Source organism: Phaethon lepturus, unplaced genomic scaffold (assembly GCF_000687285.1).
Source record: "Phaethon lepturus isolate BGI_N335 unplaced genomic scaffold, ASM68728v1 scaffold6414, whole genome shotgun sequence".
NCBI classification, from domain to species: domain Eukaryota; kingdom Metazoa; phylum Chordata; class Aves; order Phaethontiformes; family Phaethontidae; genus Phaethon; species Phaethon lepturus.
Window position 1 is genome coordinate 33,960 of NW_010535394.1, and position 25,737 is coordinate 59,696.

At 35.6% G+C, this 25,737-nt stretch overlaps 1 protein-coding gene across 1 annotated transcript in view; it reads left to right on the forward strand.

Moving 5' to 3' along the window:
* KDM7A (lysine (K)-specific demethylase 7A) overlaps positions 1-25,737 on the forward strand; it is a 42,931-nt gene that overhangs the window by 10,634 nt on the left and 6,560 nt on the right. The window contains exons 3-15 of the mRNA XM_010285793.1: positions 505-622; positions 1,489-1,649; positions 3,574-3,715; positions 3,987-4,173; positions 4,865-5,027; positions 9,183-9,270; positions 9,998-10,104; positions 13,112-13,203; positions 16,811-16,900; positions 17,760-17,969; positions 19,135-19,259; positions 19,791-19,948; positions 24,645-24,742. Of these exons, the coding sequence (XP_010284095.1) occupies positions 505-622; positions 1,489-1,649; positions 3,574-3,715; positions 3,987-4,173; positions 4,865-5,027; positions 9,183-9,270; positions 9,998-10,104; positions 13,112-13,203; positions 16,811-16,900; positions 17,760-17,969; positions 19,135-19,259; positions 19,791-19,948; positions 24,645-24,742 (1,739 nt within the window). The remainder of the gene's footprint in view (positions 1-504; positions 623-1,488; positions 1,650-3,573; positions 3,716-3,986; positions 4,174-4,864; positions 5,028-9,182; positions 9,271-9,997; positions 10,105-13,111; positions 13,204-16,810; positions 16,901-17,759; positions 17,970-19,134; positions 19,260-19,790; positions 19,949-24,644; positions 24,743-25,737) is intronic.

A 25,737-nucleotide genomic window follows, 5' to 3' on the forward strand; every position in this document is an offset into this window, starting at 1 on the left:
GTAGTAATATTATCAGACTGGATATGGGTATGCTCATACGGTGAGAGAGCACAATAGGATTAGGTCCTGTTAGTTCTGTGTTCATACCTAAAATGAAGTCTGTGGATCTTGAAGAGGTACAGTTGTTCCGTTTATTAGAAACAAGTCTGAGCTTTAGGAAGTTCAAAGTTCTATTTCTAGTTTTGTTGCTGGCTTTTTAGATTTGGACAACTTTCAGGCTGCTGCTCTTTACTTGTGCTGCACTGGACACGGAGTCTTAAATCATTGTGTATAATGTGTACTGAGATTCTCACGTAGACAGAGCTACAGAAGTGTAGAGGATTACTGTCAGGTGTCTTGAAGATTTCATTTGTTGCAGATAGGTAGAGTGTAATCTGCATAAACAATAAGGTTTGTTAATTGTAATAATGTGATTGAGGCATGTCTGGCTCACTGATGGGGTGACTGCTAATCTGAGCCATCTAATTTAACTAATTCAAAGTTTAATTCTTCTGAAACTTGTAGTGAAGAAGAGGAGGAACTGGCACAGACATGACTACACGGAGTTGGATGATGGCTCCAAACCGGTGCAGGCTGGAACACGGACCTTCGTTAAACAGCTGCGGGCTCGCTCCTTCCCAAGGTACAGAAGCTTACTTACATGTTTCAGGGAAAAAAATAGAGAAGCCTTGTTGGCTGAATGTGTCTTAGAGGAAGCGACTAACATTTCTCTGCTTCAGAAAATGAAGATTGAGGATGGCTTCCTCCTCCTTTAGAGCCCGCCCTGCCCCATTGTGGTTTCAGATGGATGCATTTGCCTTTTCATACAGTAGATTCCCCTGTTCAGTTTTGCACTGGGATGTGTTGTCTGTCAGGACTGCTGCGGGGTAGTGTGGTGGTTTTGAGTTTTTGGGGTTTTGTTTCTTTGTTTTTTTGGGGGAGTGGGGGCAGTAGCATGAGTGGTGGGTTTTTTTCTTTCTTTTTCATGCCTGAGCTGTCAGAATATTGTCTATTCCTCTAGTCCAGGAATAGTCTTCAGTTTGATTCCAAATAACAGAACATAGTAGTATGTAGTCTATCCATTCTTACATGCTTTAGAGGAAAGTGAAGAAACACGGTCATACTTTTCATCCTGAGCTGTCTGTGATTGGCTATCTCACTGAAACGTAATGACTTACAATTCTTTGAAGGAGGTTGTTGTTACCAAAATGTATTTTAATGCCTTCTCTGAGAAGTCCTTTTTCCCATCCTCTTAAATTACTGTGTTCCGTCATATAGAAAGACTATGAGTTCCCAGATTATGCATGACAGTAAACATTTCCTTTCTGGTTTAGATCGTTTTCTTTGTCTTCTAATTAAATGCTTAATATAGTAGTACTGGGTCCACTTCTTTTGTATTCGTATATAGCCATTCCAATCTGTCCTCCCCCAAACTGTGACATAATTGTTTTTTCAGTAGTGCTTGGGAGGATGCTTTTCTGCTAATATTCCATTATTTCTTTCTACCAGTGCTGATGAAGTCATTTTGAAAATGCATGGAAGCCAGCTGACACAAAGATACTTGGAGAAACATGGATTTGATGTTCCCATTATGGTTCCTAAATTAGATGGTCTGGGGCTCAGACTTCCTCCGCCAACTTTCTCTGTTTTAGATGTGGAACGCTATGTAGGTAAGAGTTTCCCTGGAGTACTTACAAATGATCTTGTCTGTAAATTGAAATAAATATTTGCATGATTATAAGAGCTTCCAGGGTGCTAAGTATATATTCTAAACTGAATGACTTCAAACCAGAAGAGTAGCAGAGAGTAAAATTAAAGCTATGGTTTTGTGGTTTTTTTCTTTCTTTTTTTTTTTTTTTTAATGCGTGGTAGATATGTGATAGGAGTACAGCATTACTTTTCGACTTTCAAACATTTTAATTTTTGGTGCAAGCTAAGCATGGAATGCTGGCGTTTTTTTCTGCTACATGTTGTAAACCAATGAAATACAATGACTTAAGATCGCTCTCTTTGTGGGAATTGAATGTATCAGTCTTATGGTCAATAAAGTTTATTCATTGGTTAGGATATTTCAAAACTTAATGTTTTGGGCTCAATAAATTGGCATTTCTGAATTCAATGTTTCTTCCTGGAAAATTTCCCACCTTGGCTTCCTTTGGTGGGAGAGAGAGAGTTTCTCAAGGACCATTTATTTCTTTCTTATCAGATCGCTTGACAGTCTGTAATTGTTTCAACCTCATGCAAGTGTGCAGTGCAGAGAAATAGAGACTGACTTGATCACAGCATGACATTTCCAGTAACATATAGTACACTTGAAGTCTGTATATGGCCTTGTCTGTGTTCTTGTCATAACCTAATATAATGATGTGTGCTGAAAGTAGGTTTTCTGTCCATCAGCATTTTACAACGGCACTGAAGCAGTGGAAATATGTAGTATATGGAATGTTGTTAACCATTATGATGACTATAAACAGTAATCGTGTTTTGCTTTGAAGTGTAATTATAATTTTGATACTTCTGAATCTTTTCTTTTGGAATACTACCTCTTCAGATTCAGAGAAGAATTTGGTCTTCTCATTCATATATTTTGACCTGCCAGGTTCTCCAATTTAGGGAAAAAATTGGAATGCCACAAATTTACCTTTCTATTATTGAAATTAAAAATAAGAAAACTAAATAAGTACTATTCCAACTGGAATTTGTCAAGGTGATACTAACTTGCAATTTTAAAGTAATTATTTTTATAATGTACATCTAGATATATTCCAGCATTCCAAAATTAATTATAAAATTTGACCCTTGTATAACTAAATGGACATGAAACAATTACTTTTGAAATGTTGTTTTTAGTCCTTTCTCTTGGCTAAAGCTTGTTTCTTGCTTGTCTAGTTCTACAGATGTATCACTTGAAAATACGTGATATGTAGACCAATCCTTGTTGTCTTCAGAAATGAAGTACACTCATGACAATTATTCAATTAAATTACTGTGTACTTAAAAGTTATGCTTGTATATAAGGAGGGTGAGGGTGGGTCTGTAGAATGTTTGTGAAGGAGTACCTGCATAGTTTTTAATGTTAAGAATTTACCAGTTATGGCACAAGTTTAGTGTGGTTTGCTAAGAATTATAAGCTGTGAGCAGTAGGATTTATTATTTGTAAAGAATTCTCAGTTGTCTTTGTGTTAAATATTCAAGTGCCATGGTGATGATTCATAGGAAGAGTGAGGAATAGATCTGCCTTGATAACTTTCTCTACGCTAGTCTTTCCAATTACAGCCACAAACTCTTTTTTTTTTTTTTTTAAACCAGTTGCAGTCATTCTATACTGCCTTTTTTCTTTTTGGTTAACCATAGGAAAGAGGATTTATTTTTAGCATGTTTTCAGTCCTTAGCTGATTATAGCAATTAAAGTTAGACCTAATAAAAAGTTGGATTATACTGATCTGTCTCTGTTCCCAGAGAATACTGATAGTAGTGGAGGTTTTGTGCAGAAATATTTTGATAAGGCTGGAAAAAAGTTAAATTTCTCTTAAACACCTTAATTGGCTGTTTTTATCTGCAATGGATTTAAGAAAGTCATCCTATTTTTCACAGGTGGTGACAAAGTGATAGACGTAATAGATGTAGCAAGACAAGCAGACAGTAAAATGAAGCTCCATAATTATATTAAATATTTCACAAATCCTGACCGACCAAAAGTACTGAATGTGATCAGCCTGGAATTCTCAGACACAAAGTGAGTATTGACTTCAATTCCTTGAACATAGGAAGTGGTTTTCACTAAGTTGAACAGTATGTGAAGGAATATAATGTCTGTAGTGGGAAAGTTAGGAGGCTGCGTATTTTATATAGACAGCTACTGTGATGTAATGTGGGTATAAAACATTTTTATTAATTCATAAGTAGTAACTTTGTAGGAAACAAAAATTTAAAGCTGTCATTTAAAAAGACATGTGTTTACTCTTTATTATATTCATGGTTCTTTTTTTTTTGCCTTTTTTTAAAAGGATGTCTGAATTAGTGGAAGTACCAGATATTGCCAGAAAGCTTTCATGGGTGGAAAATTATTGGCCAGATGATTCTGTCTTCCCTAAGCCTTTTGTTCAGAAATATTGCTTGATGGGTGTCCAGGACAGCTATACTGATTTTCATATCGATTTTGGAGGAACATCAGTTTGGTACCATGTTCTCTGGGTATGAAGGCTTCTTGATTTATGACTGTGTGAAACAAAATTTATTCAGTGTGCAGCTTTCTAACATGGCATTATCACCTGTTTAGAATTATCACCTGTATGAAATTTTGTGCTTAGAAAGCCAGGGGAGGAGCTTGAAAGTGAATTGCTGATTGTGGGTGTTGTATTTTTACACTTTTATTTTAGCATGCTATTGGTGACTTCTAGACTGTAATTGGTTGACTGATCATTTTAGTAGCCTGGTAGGTGATTATAGTGAGGTTTTAGTATGAAAAAATTAATTGAATGAAAATCATTGACATACTCAATTTCTATTCTTCTCTGAAACTTTGACCATGTATATGTCATAGAATAGGCGAAGTGGTTTCATCTTATGTTTTCTCATTTGGCATGTGTGCACATATACATTAATTGTTTATAAAAGCTGGAATTTTATATACTTCAGTGAAAAGTTTTGCTTGGTTGGTTTGCTGCTTTTACATCACAAGACACCAGCTGGTTAGTGTACTATTGACTAAGCTTTTGGTGGATTATAGTTGTGAAAGAAACATAGGGTTAGGAAAACCTATGTTGTGGAAATATGGAATACTTATCACTTAGATCAATCTGTTACTTCATTAGGCAGGACTCAGAGGTTGTAGTGTGCCTCCAGGAGGACATTAATTTATTTATTTGATATTTTTGTTTAATAGGGTGAGAAGATATTCTATTTGATCAAGCCTACTGATGAAAATTTGGCTCTGTATGAGTCTTGGAGTTCATCTGTCACCCAGAGTGAAGTATATTTTGGGGACAAGGTTGACAAATGTTACAAATGTGTTGTGAAGCAAGGACACACTTTATTTGTTCCAACAGGTAAGACTCTACCCTTATTCATAGAATCATAGAATAGTTTGGGTTGGAAGGGACTGTTAAAGGTAATCTAGTTCAATCCCCCTGCAATAAGCAGGGACATCTTCAACTAGATCAGGTTGCTCAGAGCCCTGTCCAACCTGACCTGGAATGTGTCCAAGGATGGGGCATCTACCACCTCTCTGGGCAACCTGTGACAGTGTTTCACCACCCTCACTGTGAAAAATATTTTCCTTGTATCTAGTCTAAATCTATGCTCTTTTAGTTTAATTACTAGGACTTAGCATGTTTAATCACCAGGAATTAAGGGTATCCTAAAATGATCGTGTTACCAGCATTTGGTTCCTCCTAAAATTTTGGATAAAAGAGAATAGAAAAAAAATTAGAAAATTAGATTTTCAAAACAAGTAATTTAGCTTTTTAGATTGCCTGACATTAATAACAGTTATCAGGGGAAGAAAGGGTGTTTGTTACCCAGTTATAAGACAAATGAAAGCTTAATTTGGATATCAGGGAAATAGTTCCAATTCACAGAACACACATTGCACATTGTTCACCATTCGATAGGTATCTAGAATGAATTCTTATCTTAACTTTATAATACAGTTTTGTTTTTATAGCTTTTGAATGTTGCAAGATCTACTAGGCAAAATTACTACAAAAACATCACATAAGAGGTTTATGCTGTTGTCGTAGTTTAACTTCAGCTGCAACCAAGCATCACACAGCTGCTTGCTCACTCACCCCGCAGTGGGATGGGGGAGAGAATCGGAAAAAGAAAACTCGTGGGTTGAGATAAAGACAGTTTAATAGGGAAAGCAAAAGCCACACACACAAGCAAAGCAAAACAAGGAATTAGTTCACCACTTCCCATTGGCGGACAGGTGGTCAGCCATCTCCTGGAAAGCAGGTCTCTCTCATGCCTAACGGTTACTTGGGAAGACAAAACTCTGTAACTCTGAATGTTCCCCTTTTCCCTTTTTTCCCCCAGCTTTATATGCTGAGCATGATGTCTCATGGTATGGAATATCCCTTTGGCCAGCCTGGGTCAGCTGTCCCGGCTGTGTCCCCTTCTTGCGTCCCATGCACCCCAGCCTCCTCACTGGTGGGGCAGTGTGAGAGACAGAAAAGGCCTTGACTCTCTGTAAGCACTGCTCAGCAATAATGAAAACATCCCTGTATTATCAACATTGTTTCCAGCACAAATCCAAAACACAGCCCCATACTAGTTATTGTGAAAAAAATTAACCGTTCCAGTCAAAACCAGCACAATTCAAAATAAAAGTTGAAGAATATATAATTGAATTCACATGTTAATTCCTCTTATTAAAAATAAGTGTATTTGTAGATACAGTTTATGAAACTGTAGAGTTCATAAATTCATTTCAGCAGCTTCCTTTAAAATGATGCAGAGGCATATCTTTTCTGATTTTATTTAACAACAGTTTTTGTAGCCATCACCTAATAGCATCTGATAAGTTATAGGACATTTTTAAGAAATGAGAAACACCAAGACAATTAAACTTATTTGTGTATTTAAAAAAACACAGAAAAATTCTCTAAACACAACAGCCCCCCAACTCCCAAATACCATAAACATAAAAAAAGTCTTTAATAAATCAAACCATATTTTGCCAATAAAGTGAGTGTCAGTTAATTTTTTTGTATTTTCACTTTTCCATCCAAATCATATAAATACTTTTTATTATTTTATTATTAAAGATTTGTACTGGGTACTGTCTTCCTTTTATTGGGGAAGGAAGCTTTAAATATACGGAGAAGGAAAATGGTGCACAGTTCTACTTCTGGAATAAGCCTTGAAGTTTATGTTCAGTACCTTATTCTGTCATGGACTTCCTAGACAGACTACTAAATTTTTTTCATATCTTTTTTTCTTTACCTGTGAAGTTTAATGTTTTCTCTTCTGGTTCATGGCTTGTGCAGAATAAATACTACATGATTAGGAGCTATATATGCATTTAACATTCCTGAACACCCAGAGTTTTTTAAAACCATATGTTTTTGGCAAGAGATGACATTAATTTTCCATGTATTGAAATGTAAGGTCATACATCTATGAACAAAGAATGTAGAATTACAGAATGAAGAACTTTATTGTGATCCACAGATCTTTGAAAATAGTTAGTGCTTCCCAAGTAATCAGCTGAATCTGAGCTCTCACTGTAATGTGGCCAAAAAGAAAAGTATCATAAAATGATAATTTTTAATGTATACATGTATTTGTGTGTGTGGACACACAAAATGATACTTTTAAATGTGTGTATACACATGTATATGTGTATACACACATACATACATATACATATGATGGAGTAAGAAGCGATAAATTACACTAGGTTTCAAGACAGGTGTTTAAAAAATGGGAAATTCTGTAAGACTGATTAAAGCCTTTAAAAAAACTCCTAATCTCTACTGAAAACCACTTTTGCTGTTCCTGCTTGCACTGATGCTAGTGGATGTCATAATTATTTTATAATCTCTGAAATATGTTCAGAGTAGACTTCTGATTTAAAATTAATCTTGCGTGTAGATGAATAGCACCTACTGGGAGGCTCTTGAGAGTTATTTAAATATTAATCAAGATATTCTGTGTGGTCTACACCAGATTTTCTTGCCTTGTTACATAGACCTTGATCAAAACCACAGCATAAAAATAGCAAGTAGGAATGTAAAAAAATGAAATCCTTTAGTTGAAGCAGGTATATCATAAAAATCCTTGGTGTTGATGCAACAGTAAGGAGGTTTTGTTGTCAGTTTTGTCGATGTCTGGGGAGATGTGTGTTTAAAAGATTGAAATACACCTATTCCTTGGGGAGTCAGAGTTACTTATCGGCTGTGATGATGATGATGGTAAGAGTGAAACCATATTAACAAATGCAAAATACAACTGGTAATACAAGGCAATCTTCATTACATTGCACTTCTCAAAGACCAGAAGTAAAACTGAACAATGTATAATATTAATTAAAAAAAAAAAAAAAAGCCTTAGGTTGCATGTGCCATTGTATTCTACAGTTTCATATACCATTCTGTAACTTCCTTCCTTCCTTCCCAGGCTACATAGTAGGCATGTTGCTGAGTCAGCATAGTTGCTAGGTTTCAGTCTTTTTATGTGTAACCACAATAGCTACAACTGGTTGTTCTTAACTGACTTAGGGCATTGATTTAATGGTAGTTTGTAATATATAGTTGCTTGTGATTTGGTTTGATCTTGCCTCAAGTTGGGGAGCTTCCTGTGTTTATACATCTTGCCTACATTCAGTCAAATAATGAAGTAACCTGCCAATGTGTGGCCAACTCCTCTTTTGTCAAAAGATCACCCATAGGCATGCAAAATCAGAAAAAAATCTTGAAAGAAGAATATTTGTAGTTTATTTAAAGATGCACTGTATAAATTTTAAATTTAACTTTTTAATCAGGAAGCTAATATCATCTGTTATTTTGTGTACTTTAACTTGAAATTATCTAATAGTAATCAACTAGATTGATAGCATAATGTTGGCTGTGCTTTGCCAAGTTGAATAGTGGAGTTCACAAGAACAATATTTCAGTTACAGGACAAATTGATATAGTCAGAGTTCCTAGACTGGGTTTTAAGCTGATCATAATTTCTTTGGAATTAGGATGATTCTGTTTAGAATAATTAATGAAACTACCACTGAATTCCTATCTGAGAAACTTCAGTATTGCTAAATGATTTTTTTATATTGTGCAAACAGCTTAGTTACTGTAAGCAACATGTACATACTGAAAGTAATGTAATTTATATTCTATCTTTATGACTTTATATTTTGTTCGGTATATGTTTCCTCTCGTGACTTGCTTATTTTTGTTAATTGGAGGGAAAACTTCTGGGAACTTTTACTTGAAAAATAACTGGCAGTCTTGCATTCCACCCATCCACCTTACCCTGGTAAAAAAAGTCTTAATCTTAACTTCTTCAGAAAACTGCAGTTCCACTAGAGTTCTGAAACACTGTAATTTACATGTTGTTAAAATTTAGATTACTTGGTCCCAGCACAGAATACAAATTTGCTGGTTTTTTTCCAGGTACAGCATTTATACTTATATATGTATTTAAAAACAGTCTTGAATAATTTATATATATGTATTAAGTTTCAGAATCTATCATTTCAGGCTGGATTCATGCTGTGCTCACATCTCAGGATTGTATGGCATTTGGAGGAAACTTTTTGCACAACCTCAATATTGGCATGCAGCTCAGGTTAGTCTCAGCTCTTTCTATACCTTTTCATCAGTAAGTAGGATATTCTTTTAATAGATATTTTTTCTTCATGCTCTTAACCAGGATCAAATTGGTACAGGCTCTTAAACAGATAATGGTGGCATTTTCAGTTAGACTCTATCAAGCACACACTCTTATTTCACTTCTGCAAAGTTTGTTTCGAGAGCAAAATGAAGGGTATGCAAGAATTTAAGTGAATAAAAGAAAAAAAAAAAGAAAAAGTCTACTTTGGAGATTAGTATAAGTGAGTAAAACAAAACTGAGCAAGCCCAGGTGTGCGACACTGAGTCGAAATGAGCGTTCTCAAGTCAGCATTGCTCTAAGGGCAGCTGTATTTAGTTTTTGTCCAAGATGTGAAGCTGTCTTCTAAACATATTGTTTTTATTTATTACAGTGGAATCCTGATAAAATTCCATCTGTTAAAAGATCACACATTGGGTTTGTATCCTAGTTTTATGAAGTCCAACTTTATTCTTAGAAGTGCCGCAGTCAAACTTGATAAGGTCAGAGCCTGGATGAGACCAGAGTTCAATCTTGTCTGTGGTCTTGTTGGGATTTAACTATGTGGTACTTGACTTCTTTTATTTATCATGGCCATGGTTATTTTATTTTATTTTGGACATTGTGTCAATTTGAATGATACATAGTTGAATAATGAATTCGATCATTAAAATACTCATGTTTTGTGATGTTTCTGTTTATTCAGGTGTTATGAAATGGAGAAGAGGCTAAAAACACCAGATCTTTTCAAATTTCCTTTCTTTGAAGCCATCTGTTGGTTTGTGGCCAAAAACTTACTAGAAACATTAAAAGGTAATCCATATATCGTGTTTGGTTTTTTTAAGCTGGAAAACCAGACTTGAATTCCTTGTTTTGTTTTTTGAAAAGTCGCATTATTTTTTAACCAGATTTTAGTTAATGCTGCGCTGTGACATTTCTAGATCCAGCAGTTCTTGGTTTTAGTAAATGATCTTTCTGAAAACTACTTTAATGATTAAAGGTTTCTAGGGTAACTGGTGCTGTGCAGAAATGTTAATGCAGTTAGTGATGTGTGTAACTAACACTTTGTAGCATGCTGCTGGAACCTTTGAACTATTTTATTAGTGTTTTTCATCCAATTCTGATGAGGTATCTGGTCAATGAAAATATTCCAGATTATCAAGACAGAATATCAGAGATCCTGGCACAGTGCAATTATACTACCAGCCAAATAGGATTAATTTGCCATTATCTGAAAAGACCTTGTTAAGGAAGATAAGAAACTTATTTCAGTGGCACCATTTTTTCATTCAGTCTTTCATATCAATTATGATCTTTGAGTACCCTCTGGTAGCCTTTCTCTCTCTTTCTTTCAGCAAATGACTCTCTAAATGATCCCCTTAACTTTTATCTGTGTGTTTCTTGGTAGCTTCACAGCTAAATGAAGATGTTTTCGTGCACTTCTACAATTTTCTTTGACCTTTTCAGTCAAACTACCTGTTGTTGTCTGCTCTTTCTTGTGAAGGGAAAAGTGTTGATGAGATCTTTTTTAGGAAAGATGCATCAGCTTGTATGAGCTGTGTTAAATCATTTATATCAGTGCTTATCAATAGACATCTCAACAGCCTATTGTTCTTGACAGTTGCCGATCCTTTCCAAACTTCCTCATTTAATCCTGAAATTCCTGTATCTGTACCTGTGTATAATTGAGATTGAGATAGTGTCTGTCTGACTTCACCTTCTTTTCCTCAACTATTTTGCCCCCTGCCTGCTCTATTTAATCTTAATAAAAAATGTCAATATTCCAAATGATGTATTTCAAAGGAGAGAAATCAACCTTCAGAGGAGGCTGCTGAATTAATCTTCTGCTTTGGAAGAGATCAGAATCTCACATAACCTTTTTCTAATATGAAAACAATCACAGTTATTGAAAATGATCTGTTCTCCTTTCAGCAAATGAAGGCATTGAACAACCCTTGTTTCCTAAAAGAGCATTTAAAGTTTCTGGATGAACCTAAAGCAACTCAGAAATCTTGTCAAATAGAACAAACTTGCAGAAGTTCTTTCCTTCCAAAAAAGAGTTTTCATCCTGAAAGGTTGCTTTGGTTAGTCTCATACCTGCATATTTAAAATGTATGAACTCTTCAGAAGACAGAAGAGCTGTATTCCTGCTGGAAAATCAATGGGATATATGTTTCTAAATCATTTAGCTAACTATGAGTCCTGTCCCCTGACTGTTCCCCCCCACCTCTTCCACCTCCCCTTTTTATCCCATGACTCCTTGAGTACATAGACCAGGAGCCACTTGTGTCTTAGGGGAGGGATATGAATCCTATTGTCATGTTATTTTTAATCTATGGCTTAGCAGATACTTTGTTGCAGAACAATGCTATGATCTATAATAAAAATATAAAAATGTATGTTTCTGTGGCTAGAGTGAAGATTATGTTGGGCTTTGTCATCAAGACTCATGTTAGTTAGGTGTTTACCAGTCAGAATCCTTTGTTTTATGAATAAGGGATGATACCAGTTCAGTCGCGAAAGGTAATAGCAATGACCAGCTTGTAAAATGCTGACTGGCATGGTTGTTAGCAGTACTTCATGTGAAATTCAGGTCAGGAAGCAAAATCAGCACAATGCATCTTTCTGGTTCTTTCTATAAAGTGGTAACAGGGTCATAAACATTTTAGTTTTGTCTTTTCATTGTCAGGAAGTGTTTTATGGTATTGTAAGTGTTGTGGCATTCACCTAAACTATTTTTCTAAATAGTTCTTGGGGCTTCAGGGTAGGTAACTTGCTCATCTATCTGATACTCACTAATTTTGATTCCACTTATGCCATGCAGCCTTTTCTATTGCAGCCAAAAAATCCAGCCTGTGGTGCTGCATTGTATTCTCAAAATTTTATCAACTGAGTCAGGTAGTGGGCAGCTAGTACCCTTTAACAAGTAGGAGGCATCTTGGAGGGAAGAATGGCTGTTTAGGAACAGAACTTCCTTTTTTCTGCCAGCAGACTGAGACATTATCCATACAAATATTACTGTATTCTTTTAAAGGAATAAAATGAGCCACATAGCAAATGGACCAACACTTAGAACTATTGACAAGTGGAAATACTTGTCAAGAACATGGGGAGAGGTTGCAATTTACTTTTGACTTTTTTGAAGGATCTGTCTTTTCCCTTCTTTTTTTCCCCATGAAGGAAAAGAGAAAATTGAAAAGGGGTTGCAATCACTTGGGAGCATCAGCTTTCTTAAGAAAAGCAGCTTCTGTAGCAGAGTGATTTCCACTCCCTGTCCCCTTTGATTTTGGGAGGAAAAATGATGTAAACTGTGTTAGGGAGAACTGTGATGTTTGGAAGGGTGACAGAAAATGCTTGGGAAGTGAAAGTGTGCTAGTGTGAACCATTTGCTCTATGTATGAGATTAAGCAATAGGAATTCTAATTTAGAGCTACATCCCACATCCTTCTGGTCTGCTTTGACTAAAATATTTCTGAATGAAATAAAAATTATTTCTTTCTTCAAATATGTTTTCTCTTGTTCTGTATTTTAGATCTGTTTTGTTCTAACTGACCTTTAGTATGTTGTAAATTATCCCTAATTCATCCAAGAATAAGTAAAAAAAAAAAAAGATTTAACATAGAATCACTTTAGGGTTGGTTTGGGGTTTTTTTTTGTTACAGTATGCATACAAATACAGGATGTCATGTTTCATGTGCTTGCACAATTTTTCCTTTCTTGTGCTGTTGCATAATGGCAACTTTATTGGCTGAAGGGTAGGTATCATTCTATTGTTTTCACTGTTAGTGTGTTTCTAAATTGTTATCTGTATCCTTTTTAGAACTGAGGGAAGATGGTTTCCAGCCTCCAAGCTATTTAGTGCAAGGAGTGAAGGCTTTACTTTCTGCTTTAAAATTATGGATGAAAAAAGAAGTAAGTATAAGTGATTTTGTTTGCTATTTTGGTGAGCTCTGTTTTGATTTAGAAGTGAAGGTCTGTGCCCTTTTAAAGTTTAAGATTATTTTTATCTTTTAATTGAGTACTGAAAGACTTTGTGGAGAGTATCTACTGCTGATGCAGGGAAGAATCATCACGACAATTTTATATTCCATGATGCTAATAAAAGTCTTTTTAGACCAATTAATAAGCTCTTGTATTATAGCTGATAGAGGTAAAATCTTTCTTTACCTCAGGATGCTTCCAGGTGAACCTTTACTGGCCCTCTGTGACACTTCTGAGTTGGTTCTCTGGTGTCTCTTTGTCTATGCCATTCTGGGTCAAAGCTAGCGAGTGATCAGTGTAGCAGTATTAACAGGACACAGGATGGTGTCCCTAGCTGTTAAACCATGTGTGAATCCATCTCTCCATCCATGGTATGGGTAATAAGCAAGTCGAGTAATCAGACTTCTGATCACTGAGATGAAACATATCCTGTATAAATCCTTATTTTAATTTGAAATTGGATTGTAATTCCTCTTTTCTGGATTGCTGTAGCATAGTATTGTAGCATTTGTGTACTGTCTAGTAGCTTATTAAGTAGTTTGATTAATACTTCATCTAGAATGTGATATGTTTCCTACTTTTTTGTGGAAAAAAATTAAATGCTGCATTCTGAATGTTTTTTAATGAGACCTGGGAGTATTCCCAAACGAATGACTGAATAGACACTTCAACTGTGAGGACACTGCACAGCATCAGTGATCTAGTCACAATGTTGTCTGCTGTCCACCAGTTATCATGTTTTGTACCTTGTGTTCAACTTTTCTAGCTGCTGCTTCATAAGCGAGCTGTGATCTTTTCTTTGCAGCAGGCCATGTGCATGATAGGATTGTAGTTGTGTGCAGCTGAAGACAGGAGGAACTTTGTATATTGCTGTATGATCTGCTCATGCTGGGGATTTCAGACAGATTCTGAAAAAGAAATGACAAGTGAATACTTCACAAATGAGAAGCCTACTCATGAGGTTTCATATTTGTATCATGGAGAATGTCTTTTCAAGACATATGTGAATTATCTTAGTGAATTGCTTTAAACTATTTGCTGGAGAATTTAAAACTCATCAGCAGCAGGACAGCGTTATCTTAATTTCTGCAATATTTAAAAACTGCCAAAAATTACAAGATGCTGAGAATAGAGATTGAGTGCTACTAAAATTATTTTAGTTTTCATGTCTTGATTTGAATTTTCATGTCTTGATTTGAATTCAGTTTGTGCAAGGCTTTTATGAGTATGTGTATGATTCTTTGGTGTAGATCATCAGTCTGCGGGTTAGTTGATGTACACAATAATGATGATGACCTATCCAATCGTCTGAGCTCTTGGATTTGAGCTCTGGCTTCTTTCCAGCTTGCATAAGCAACAGGTCTCAGATTCAGTTTTTCAGATGTTTGATTCATGTACCAGGAAGATTATTTTGGGCAACTGTTCTGTGTTTTTAATAAAAGATTTTAATAGCTGTTGTAAAAATCAGGGTTTCTTGTAAGGAGGGAGGGATGTGGGGTTTATTATTTTTATTTTATATTTCTTTTTTGTGTCATCTTAGTTTCCAAAGATGGGTGGATTCATTTGCCTACCAGGGCCTCTTTTAATCTGTATCTCTTGATTTAAGACAAGTTTCTTTTTCCTCTGTATATTTTCAACATCTGCAAAACTGTTTCTTGAAGCTCTTGAATGAATTTTTTCATTATTTTCTTCATATGCAATCTGCATCTGACATACTTAGGCCATTTTGTTGTTACTGTTCTCCTAGTGCAAGAGAATTCCTCAGTCCCAAAGGCTGCTTGTTCCTTTTCTGAGAGGAGAGGCACTTTGCAGAGACAACTTAAAAACAACTTACTTAATAATGATAAAATCTTTTTTCAGACATAGTGTCTGCAGTTATTTGTATTTCCTGCCCATCCTTTCCTTCTATCAGACTGTTAGGTTATATATCCATTTGAATTTGTTCACATATTTAAGTTGGTTGGATGGAGTTGTTTGGGTTTTTTTTAAATTTTCGGGGAGGGGGTGGGGGTGAGTTTTTTTTGTTTTGTTTGTTTTTTGGTTTTTTTTTGTTTTTTTTTTTTTTTAATAATTACTCTGCCACAGCTTGCTTGAGAAAGCTTTAGTGTAAATAGATACCTTTTATAGTGGCAAACAAGTGACCTGGCCAGTGGAACTTACTATAAATCATACTGGCAAAATAATGTGCTTCTGATATAAACTATGTTTGCATTAGGAGGGGTTTCCAGTATTTTTAAACCAGAAAAACTTTGAAGTCAGTGTTCTGGAGTATTGCATCAGTCACTTCCTCTTTAAGTCTTAATGGACAGGAAGGCTTTTGAGAGAGTGAAGTCCGTATGTAGAAAGGACTGAATGGTCCTAAAATGACCAGTAACTTGCTGGGAAAATTAGAGTTTAGTGACAGAAGTGCTGTGTTCCCAAGCGTGAATGTGCAGAGGTGGTGCATTCAAAGAATGAACAATGGTAAATAATAGCAGCTGATTTAATCTTTCCTGTAGAATTAATGGCACTGAAATGAACGATTATACCATGGTTACACATCCATATTGGTTTTTTGGTGTGAGGAGAGAGCATTCATTTTAACAACACAGAGGAAGCCAGGTTCAGTGAAATGCACATACAGTATCAAATTGCTTCTAGCAAAATTTTGCTGCTGAATCTCATTTTTGAAATGTGATGGGTAGCTGAAAGTGTTTGTGGGATATTTTTCCATTTAAATAGTCAATTAAGGGGATACCAGAATTCATGTCAGTCATTCTGGTCTACGTGTGAGTGCTGTTTTGTCTGTTTAATTCTAACTAAAAGTGTTCTGAGGCACATTTAAACTGTACATACAAAATACTAAACATATTTTTTACTAGATCTAACTGTAGAGTGTTTGGACTTACTCAGATTGGTAACATATATTAGGAAATCTGTCTCTGATACTGTTTCAGAGGATTAAAGGGAACATAAACTCTTACAGCTTCCTAAATTTTTTATAGGGAATGATTTTTTTTTTAATCACTTTCTCCAACATACTAGATTCTAAATAAGCTAAGGACATAATATTTTGAAGTGAAACGTGAGGCAGATGTCTGAAAATCTGCATGTTGGTTACTGGTTATTATTCTTGATTTGCTCTTTAGATTAAAATTTTGCCATAGTGAAATTCCCTTAACTTTTAGCTGTTTTGAAGGTCATGACTCTAATGAGTTTCTGAAGTGTGGCTTTATACTGACCATAGTAAAGGGAAAAAAAGAAGCTGATTACTGTACTGAGGGGAAAAAAAAGCCCAACTAAGTGGTTGTCAGTATGGCTTTGTATTACCCCTTTGGATTCTTAGAGACATTGAGGGATATCTGCTGCCTTCTAAAGCTTGGACTGGAAGCTTCAGTGTGTGTGTATCTCTCCTGGCAGTTTGCAGTCATTATTACAGAAATTGATCTGTTTTTTTCCTTTTATTTTTTTTTTCTCTGTGGATTTGTTTATTTTGTATTACTTACACTTTTATCTGAAAAAATCAATTAAGTATCTTTTCTTCCCGCTTTGTATACAGCTTGTAACAGAACATGCCTTTGAAATTCCAGACAACATTAGGCCGGGGCATCTCATAAAAGAGCTCTCAAAAGTGATTCGTTCAGTAGAGGTAAGAGCAGAGGCAACTCTACATAAGCCTGCAGGAAAAAAAAAAATCTTTGAATCAGGAAATTCCATAGTAGTTATGCTTCTGATTGACCATATTCACCTTTTAATTTATTTAACATTCATTTAATAATAAAAGGTCAGAGGAAAACTGTTGGTAATACTAAGCTCTGGATATTTCAGATAAAGAAAATGTATAGTGAGAGCCTTTTATGTATTTAAAAAAAAGATATTTTTAATGCTGAAATTATTTGTAGGTCAATATTTCTAAAATGTTCTCACTTATAACTACTTACAATAATTACTGTGAATATGTTGTTAAAGAGTTGAATTTTAAATTCTGTGCATTTTCCATTCCCCTACCCTCTTGTTTCTTAGTTCTGGTCCAGTTGGCATATCTCTTGCTCTTTTTCTTATGTTTTGTCGCTATTTGTTACGTAGTCAGTGGGGTTTTTTCTTTCTTTTTTCCCTTTTTGCTTCTTTATTCCTTAATGAATATTGATTCTTGGAAAGTTCTCATATTTGCATGTGGAGAGAACAGCCCTGAGAACTGAAATGTGGTGTATTGGGTACAGTACATGTCTACCCTATGCTGCCTTCATGAATAAAACCTTATGTTTTGCTGGTAACTTTTAGTGTTAAGCACTATTATTATGGGAGAGTATAAAAGCCTCAAATGGGAAAGAGGTGCTGTAGAACCAAGCTTTGTACATAAAATTCATAGGAAATACGTAGTACTTCTCTGAAAGGACTAACAATTTTATTTATATAATTTACATTTAATTAGATGAATGAGAAGCAGCACTTAAATATGTAGATTTATTCCTCTGAGAGTATTCTGAAATACGTGTTTTTAATTAAAGGAGGAAAACAGCAAACTAGTTAAAACTCAGGGAATTCTTGGTGTGGGTCCAACTTCAAGGTCTTCACATGAAACAACTTCCCCTCACCACTCCAGACGAAGGGTGAGGAAACTGCGAGACCACGCTACCAAAACTCCTTCTAATCTGGACATCCTGGAACTCCACACCAGGGAGGTACTGAAAAGGCTGGAGATGTCACCATGGGAGGAGGCAAGTATTAAATCACATGCGAGAAAACCAAAACCAGAGTAGATTTCTAATATCTGTTGAAAGGGAAAAGCTTTTAACATGCCTAAGAATGCAGGCTACTACTCTTTGTCATATGAGGTATGGATAGATTTGGTTTTGGTTTCTTTCTTTGAGTTTTCCTGGTAGGAATTTCACTCTTCCTTGATAATTTTTTTGTGGAGGTTCCTTCAATGTTTTGGTTCAGAAGGTGCCCTGAACCTGCTACCTACTTCAAGTATAGTTTTTGAATTAGGACTACTGTAGCTACAAAGTGCTACTTTGATTCAGTTCTGTGAAGAAAAGGGAGCTTGCAAAGCCTTGATTTGGTGAGGCTTTGAGCCAGACTGCTTCTCAAAGTAACTTCCTGAGAGTAAGAAATGCTGGCAAATTTAGTTGGGACAGGATGGACTGTCATAGTGGAGAAATACTGATTTGGGTCCTGATCTTCATAAGGCATGAACAAGAGAGATTCATTTAGCCCTTAAAGACAAAAAGCTGAACTTAAAATTTACCACAAATAGTTAACCTGTGTGGTTCATTGCTACAAACAGTTTTTAAAATAAAATGTTCAGGAGTACTAGTCATTGTCATTTAATGTGGAAATACATTGTTCACTCTCAGTATTTTACACGTTCCTGGTTTGGCACATAAGTACATAGCTGATTGCTTCGGAGTGTATGTTAAATTGAAATTGCTTTGAGCTAAGAAAATTCTGCTTATGGCCGGTTACTTTCCATTATTGATGTTTTACTATCCTATAAATCAGTTCTGGGATACTAATTCCAGGGACCAGATGCCCAGTGCAGGAGTTGCCTTATCGATTCCAAGCCCAGCTTTTGGCTTGCCTGTCTCTATTGGTATTTCTTCATTTTGAATACAGTGATAATTCTCCAAAGGAAACACAAAAGGAGTATTATAGTGAAGTTGTAGTTGTTTCAGATGCTTCAGGAGAGTATAGATGATTCAAGGAAGGAGGAGGTGCTGTCTGCTGGTTTTGACATCCAAACATGTTTTGTCTGGGGTTTCTTCAGTTGGTTATCAGGAAGGGAACCATCCTGATGCTGAGTTTAAGCTTTTGTGGAGTGCAGAAAAAACAACTAAATTTACAGAAATAAATAATAAGCAACATTGCTTTTAATTTTTTTAGGATACCTCAAGCTCGAAACTGAACGGGAGATTTAACAAGCCCTTTCAGCCATCTTCTACAGTACCTGAATGGCGAACAAAAGACAACGATCTTCGCCTTCTGCTGTCAAATGGAAGAATAATTAGGTACAAAGGGTTGATTGTGGATCACTTCTTCCTAGTCATTATGGTCTGGAGCATGCTAATAGTTAATAACATTTCTTTTCTGTTTGTGGAGGTCTACGTTCCCGTTTACCAGTAAGATTCATGTTAGGAATATAGAAGGAATGTGTTGTCTCTTGTGTCTGCTGTCCCCTAGTGGAGCCACAGTTATGGAGTGAAGAGGAGGAGATGCTTTGCATGTTCCTTTGTTCCAGCATTTCATTCAGTTGCTCAGTTGGGTTTGCACTGAAGGGACTGCTTCACAGTAGAAACTGTTGTTTTGTATCCATCTATTCGAGTGATTCACATTAAAAATATTCTGATGTAAAACTTCGCATCTTTATGGAAATGACAGTTGTACAGGGAGTAAAATCGGAATACGTACAAGTCGGAATGAAGAGATGAACGTAAGAGAACGTTACTGTTGTATCTCGAGAGTGTGTTGTAAATAGTGAAAGGACAACAATTGCTTCAGGTTTGTGAGAATAACATGATTTTTTTTTTCTTGTGAGACAGAGATGAGAGACGCCCATTTACAGATCGAAGTCTTTACACAGCAGAGAGTGAAGACGAAGATGACCGGACAAGGTCGAAAAAGACAACTGTTAAGGTAGAAGACCGTCCCTCAGGATTTGAAGGAGAAGGGAATGCAGATGGCCAGAAACCACTGAACAGTAAGCTTGTCTCTAAGTCCTATCAGTTGAACATTTTTATGATCTTGAAGAGGGTCTAACTACTGTGAAGTCTGACTGAAATTTTACCAAAGTATGAAGAGGATAAACTAGTAGATCAGAGAAGTAATATTAGAAGTTAGAACAAAATACTTGTCAAATATTATCTGTCCACTGAAGAAGCTAACAGGATACAGCTGAAAAGTAAAACTTACCGGTTTATATTAGTGCTATCTTGAATACTATGTACACCATTTTTCAGAGTGGAGGTTTAATTAGCGTTCTAGATGAGTAGTTTTTCCTTGTGGTTTGTTTCATAATGTAAGAATGCTGACTTTTCTAGACCAAAATATACTTCAGTGTGAACAGTCCATCACATCATTCAATGTAGAGAATAAAAGTCGTAACATGCAGCTAATTTTAAACTATCTTATATTTCACTTTTCTGTTCCATTTGGTGATTGCATACTTGATCATACAATTTTCTATGTTTTGTTAATGAATCGGTTTATTCTGTACAAGTGATGAAACATAATTTAGCATTAATAAAATCTTAAACTTTCAACCTTTGCAGTAATCTGCAAGGCTGGGGAAGAATTTACGTTATCTGTAAAACACTTTAACCTTACTTTCCAATACTTTAAACCATCCTTCACTAGTACTTAAATCTTTTTTGGTCTTTCTGTAGCCTCAAGCCTTCCTGCCAATTGTTCAGCAGTGCTGATTGCACAGTGTATTAGTAAAGGATCAATATTGAATGCCTGTTTTCAGTGCCTATTTTTAATAGCACTGTCTGTGTGCAGTGACAGATTGGTCCTTGACATAGCTGTTCAGCGCTCTGTTTAATTATAAAAGTCACATCCGTTCACAGTGGAGCTTATGAGGGCTCAGAGGGTATGTATTAGGAAACTGAGGCCAACACTTAAAAGATAACAAGACTCCTCGAGAGACTTACAGTCCCCTTAGTTTCCTGCACAACAATTCGTAACAACATTTGAATCCATTGTCAGCCTGGATAAAATATTTAATTATTTTCATTAACAAAGCAATTTGTAGTCCCTGTTGACTATGCTTCCAAAGGTCACAAAGGACAGTATTAAAAAATTTGCTCAGGAAAGAGGTCTCTCTTGGATACTCATGAAGCAACAAGGCAAACAGCTTGTTAAGGGTTAGGTAGGTGTAGTGTTTTTCCACTTTCATAATTAAACTAAGCAAGTTGAAAGGTTTACACTTGAATCAAAGGTAAAAATACAGAGAAATTGTAGATTTTCTTCAAAATTGTTGCTCTTATCTGATACAGAATGAGTATGGCAGTGTGTATCTAAATGTAAGAAATGTACTTAGAACTAGAAGTGAATGTTGAGATTGTTCTTCCAATCACGTACTCAGGGCTATCACTAATATTTTTAATTCAATAGTGAGAGTCTTCAAACTTCCCTATTAAAGATCACCTACATTTGATTATTGTGCCTTAGCTGAAGGTCTGCAGAGGCGAGGGGGATGGAGGGGGAATATGCATCTGCAGAGAATTCCATAAAAGGAACCACCTGTTTCTATAATGGCTGCCACCTTCCATTGTTCTAACTGGGATTTAGGCCAAGAGGCAATGTCCACAGAGAGATGCCTTTAAACAGATCAAGCTCTGTATAGTTTTGTGTGTCATGCCAAGTTCTTGGTTCTAAATGATGACCCAGTGTTATCAGAGAGGCAAAGATCAAGTGCTGTGCTTAACAGAGCAAGATACTTTGTGTGGATGAAGGGAAGGTGATTTAAGATTTTTTTAATTCACAGTACCTTAGCCTGGTCTTACAGATAACAGATGCTTTCATTCACTTGATTCCTGGAGTATTCCTCCCAGTGTCTGGAAGCACGCAGAGCCATGAGGGTAGACAGGTTCATTTTAAAATAACAATAGTAATTACCAAGGTAATTCACAAAAAAACCACCACCACCAAAAAACAAACCCTAACTTGTATATTTAGACAGAATTTGTTTTACTCAGTTACAAATCCCAGTCATCAGTGAAGAGATGAAGGGTCCTAATAATACACGATGTGTTGTTTTGAAGATCAGTAAATGTATCCGAAACCTGTATGTGAGAGAAGGGAAGTTTTTTTTTTTCTTTTAAGAGCAGTATAAAGGAATGCAGATTCCCTGTTTTTTTGAACAATATAAGGCAGAGGGAAAACTGAGGAGATATTCTCTGACTGCTTTGCACAGAGCTTGCAAAATAAAGAAGTGGTAAAAATGGACAATGATTTGGCCACATATAGGAATATTGGCATAGCCAAACTGGATCAGACCTGAGGCTTATACAGTGTGTTATGTCATATATGCTAGTACCCAGCCCCAAATGAACCAGGAATGTCTCAATAACATTAGGTGGCTTCAGCTGTTCAGTCTAGGTCATCTTACCAGATAGGGAAGAGATAACAAATAATTTGTCCCTTTTAGGAGGGTATCATCAGTTAATCTCTATGGGAAGGCAAGAGGGCTTCTGAAGTATGAGACTCTGTGTTTAGCATTGCTTTTATAAATCTTACTATTATCTGTATATTACTAGTGATGTACATGTCCAGTTTTTTTTCTGTCATGCTGAATCATTTGCCTTCTTACAGGAAGACTCACGTTTCTTCTTAATAGTTTTGCAATTTTTAATAATTAGGATTTTCCAGTTCCTTAAGACAGCAGAAAAGTTACTGAGGAGCCTTTGTGAAGTTTGTTTTTATTTTTAAATTGTGGTTCATTATTTACACATTAATTTTTGCCTAAGATCTGAAGCTTGACATGTGAGCATACTTCAGATATCCTTAATTGTTCTTGCCCCTTTATTTAAATTGACTCTAAGTTTGGAGGAATTTTTTTCTTTGGAAAAGGCAGTAGTCCAAAGGAAAATTCATTTGAGCTATATGATGGTATTGTTTTCTGTATTGTGCGCGCTGTTTCTTATCCTAGAACCTTGTTTGTCTTTTTGAAATGAGCTGAAGGCTTGGGGTTTTCTGAGCTACAGTGATCTAGAATATTCATTTTATTGTCATATATTGTGCATTACTTTATTTAACTTCATATACGGTGTTGTTGCTCCTTTACTGTGTTTGGATATTCCTCACAGTTCTTTCTAATACTATCTTAAGTTTAATTAGTATTCTCTAGATTTTGGTTCCAGATGTTAATTTTATTCACTTTCTGATAACCTGTCTCATTTTTAGCTTTATTCTGACTCTAAAAATAATTTCCACTCACGCAGTGTTTAGAAATTAATAATATCCCTTGAAATATATCTGACTCCTATTTATGAGCTTTGCCACAGTCTACAATAGGAACAAAATCCTACTAAAATTGCAGTGTATATAGCATTACAGGTACATCTTTTATGCTTGCATAAATAATGAGTTATGAAGAATTGCATTCTGCTTATGTAGTTTCATACAAAACTATGCTGAAAGCAAACCAACATAGGTCAGAAATTAGCTCTAGAATGAAGACAAAGTTAAAACATTGGCTTGCTTTCAGTACAGTTTTATATGAAACTATAAGTACTTGAAAACATGAAAAAGTTATTTTGCTTTCTTTATTCACTACCTTCCGGATACACATTCATAAATTTTTTATTCTTTTTGGCTTTTTGCCAGAAAACTTCTGCTGGTTCATATGCATATTGTAGTCTTTCACAAATTTGTACTTAATCAAGATTTCTGCCAGCAGCATTGACACAGGTATACAGTCCACTGACCTTGAGCCTTGGATTCTGAACACTTACAAATGTGTTTCCTACACGATTGTTTGGGACATGTGGCATCTTTTAAGAGTACGTGCTTCTGTGAGCGGCTCAGCTACTTCATGTTTGAATTCTTTTAGCACTTAAAAAAGTAAACCATGTGGACTAGGTGGCTGATTTGATTGATTGCTTTGTCATATGCCAGTGTTTTTGATCCCTATTTTGACACCTCATTCTCTGATTAGTACTTATTTTACTACTAGCAAAAAGCATGTCTAAGCTTGTTATTTCCTCTCCTCCTCTTCCTTTTCAGGCCTTTCTGTGATGAAAACCAACGCAAGTGTATTGTGTATGATCACAGTAATATTTTAATCTTCTTTAACAGGTCTGCATTTTAACCCTGATTGGCAGCTCTGTAGTAGCATGAAACAGGCAGAATATGCCAGTAAATTGTGAGATAAAAGTAAAATTGCAAGTACTGCAATGATTTTTTTTTTACCTTTAAATTACTTAATATCCTCTGACTTCCATGTTTAGTGTTTCTGTATAACTGCTTTTATTTTTAAATAAGGAAATTCCAGGTTCAAAGAGTCTAAGACAAAGTAATATTGAAGTTTACTTCGAATTTACTTTTTCTGAGAGCCACTTATCTGACTCTAGCCTGTATGCAAAAGCAGAAATTGCTTGAAGTGCTGTCTGTGCAGTATGTGCTCGATGGAAAAGAAAAAATACATGCTCTGCTGCAACTGATTTCTCTTCTGTCTTCATTCAGTGAGCCACTTGCGGAGTAGGTAACAGTAGGCAGCTCACTAGAGTTTGAAGCAAACTTGACTTGTGAACCAGATCAGTGTGTGGATGTGCTTTTCTTTACAGACTGTTAAAAAACTAAATATGTGTTTCTTCTTCTTTATTTCCAAAATAGTTTTTAGATCTTACATGTAATATATGTCAAGTCTTATATTTTAATTTTTCTCTCCTCAGTGTTCTTTGAAAGTGTGAAATCAGAACTCAGGAATGGATCCTCAGAGTACTCTGATATTTCTGATTCAGAAGAATCTGAGCCTGATTGCACTACACAGGTATAGCTAGAAAAAGTCACAAAAGTTAATCAAGCAATTAAATATAATTTTGCTCGGTCACTTCAAATTTATCTGGTCAAAGTTTGTGTTAAAAGAGCAATAACAAAGTATTTAATTCTTGTTCAAGTTAATATCTCAAACTTACAGTTCTGCCTCATTCTTCCTTTATTCTAGTGTTGAAAAAAATGACAAGATATGCTCTCTTGAGCCAAATTTTATGATCATCTTTGTCATTAAAGTGGGGCTGGCAAAGGACGAGCCCTGCTCTGGAACATGCAAAGTCTGAGAAAAGTTAGATCCTAGTTGCTTTGTTCATTTCTTCCATAACAAATCTAAATTTCATCATTAGAATTATGAGTATCTACATGCAGTTTCATTTTAGAGTATGGTTAAATGGAAGCAATCTTACAGGCCTTCGGGTTTTTAAATAAGCTGAAGTGGCTAAATCCTACTGAGGTGTTTTAGACTTTTTGAAATAAATGGGAATCCTCCATTTGAGGGTCAAATTTTAGTGATTTCTATACAACTAAATGAAATACAAATGCACATACATGCATGTGTACATGTATATATATTTACATGCACATTTTTTAATACAACTCCTAGTATTTAGAAGTGTGCATGTGTATATACAAATATTTTTTTAGTGATTTTTTTTTTTTTCCCTTGCAAATTTGTGCTCTGACTTACTATTTCAGTTTTAATTGGGTAGCAGTAAAATGCTAATAGAGTGGAGTGATGACCTCAAATTTTTGTTTTGTGCTTCTGGAAAGCTAATGCTTTCGTCTTTCTTTCAATCATCAGCCTATTATAAGACTTTACAAGAAGTCATCAAATTCCTACTTTTTTCCATCATGGTAAAAATCTATTTCTAGTATTTGTTGTCTTCCATCAATATCTTATCTATATGTTGCAATAAGTGATAGGAACCTTCATGATGTGGCTTCTTCTGGTTTCCTAAACTGCATTGTCAGCACCTTTGGTTCCGCAGGGTT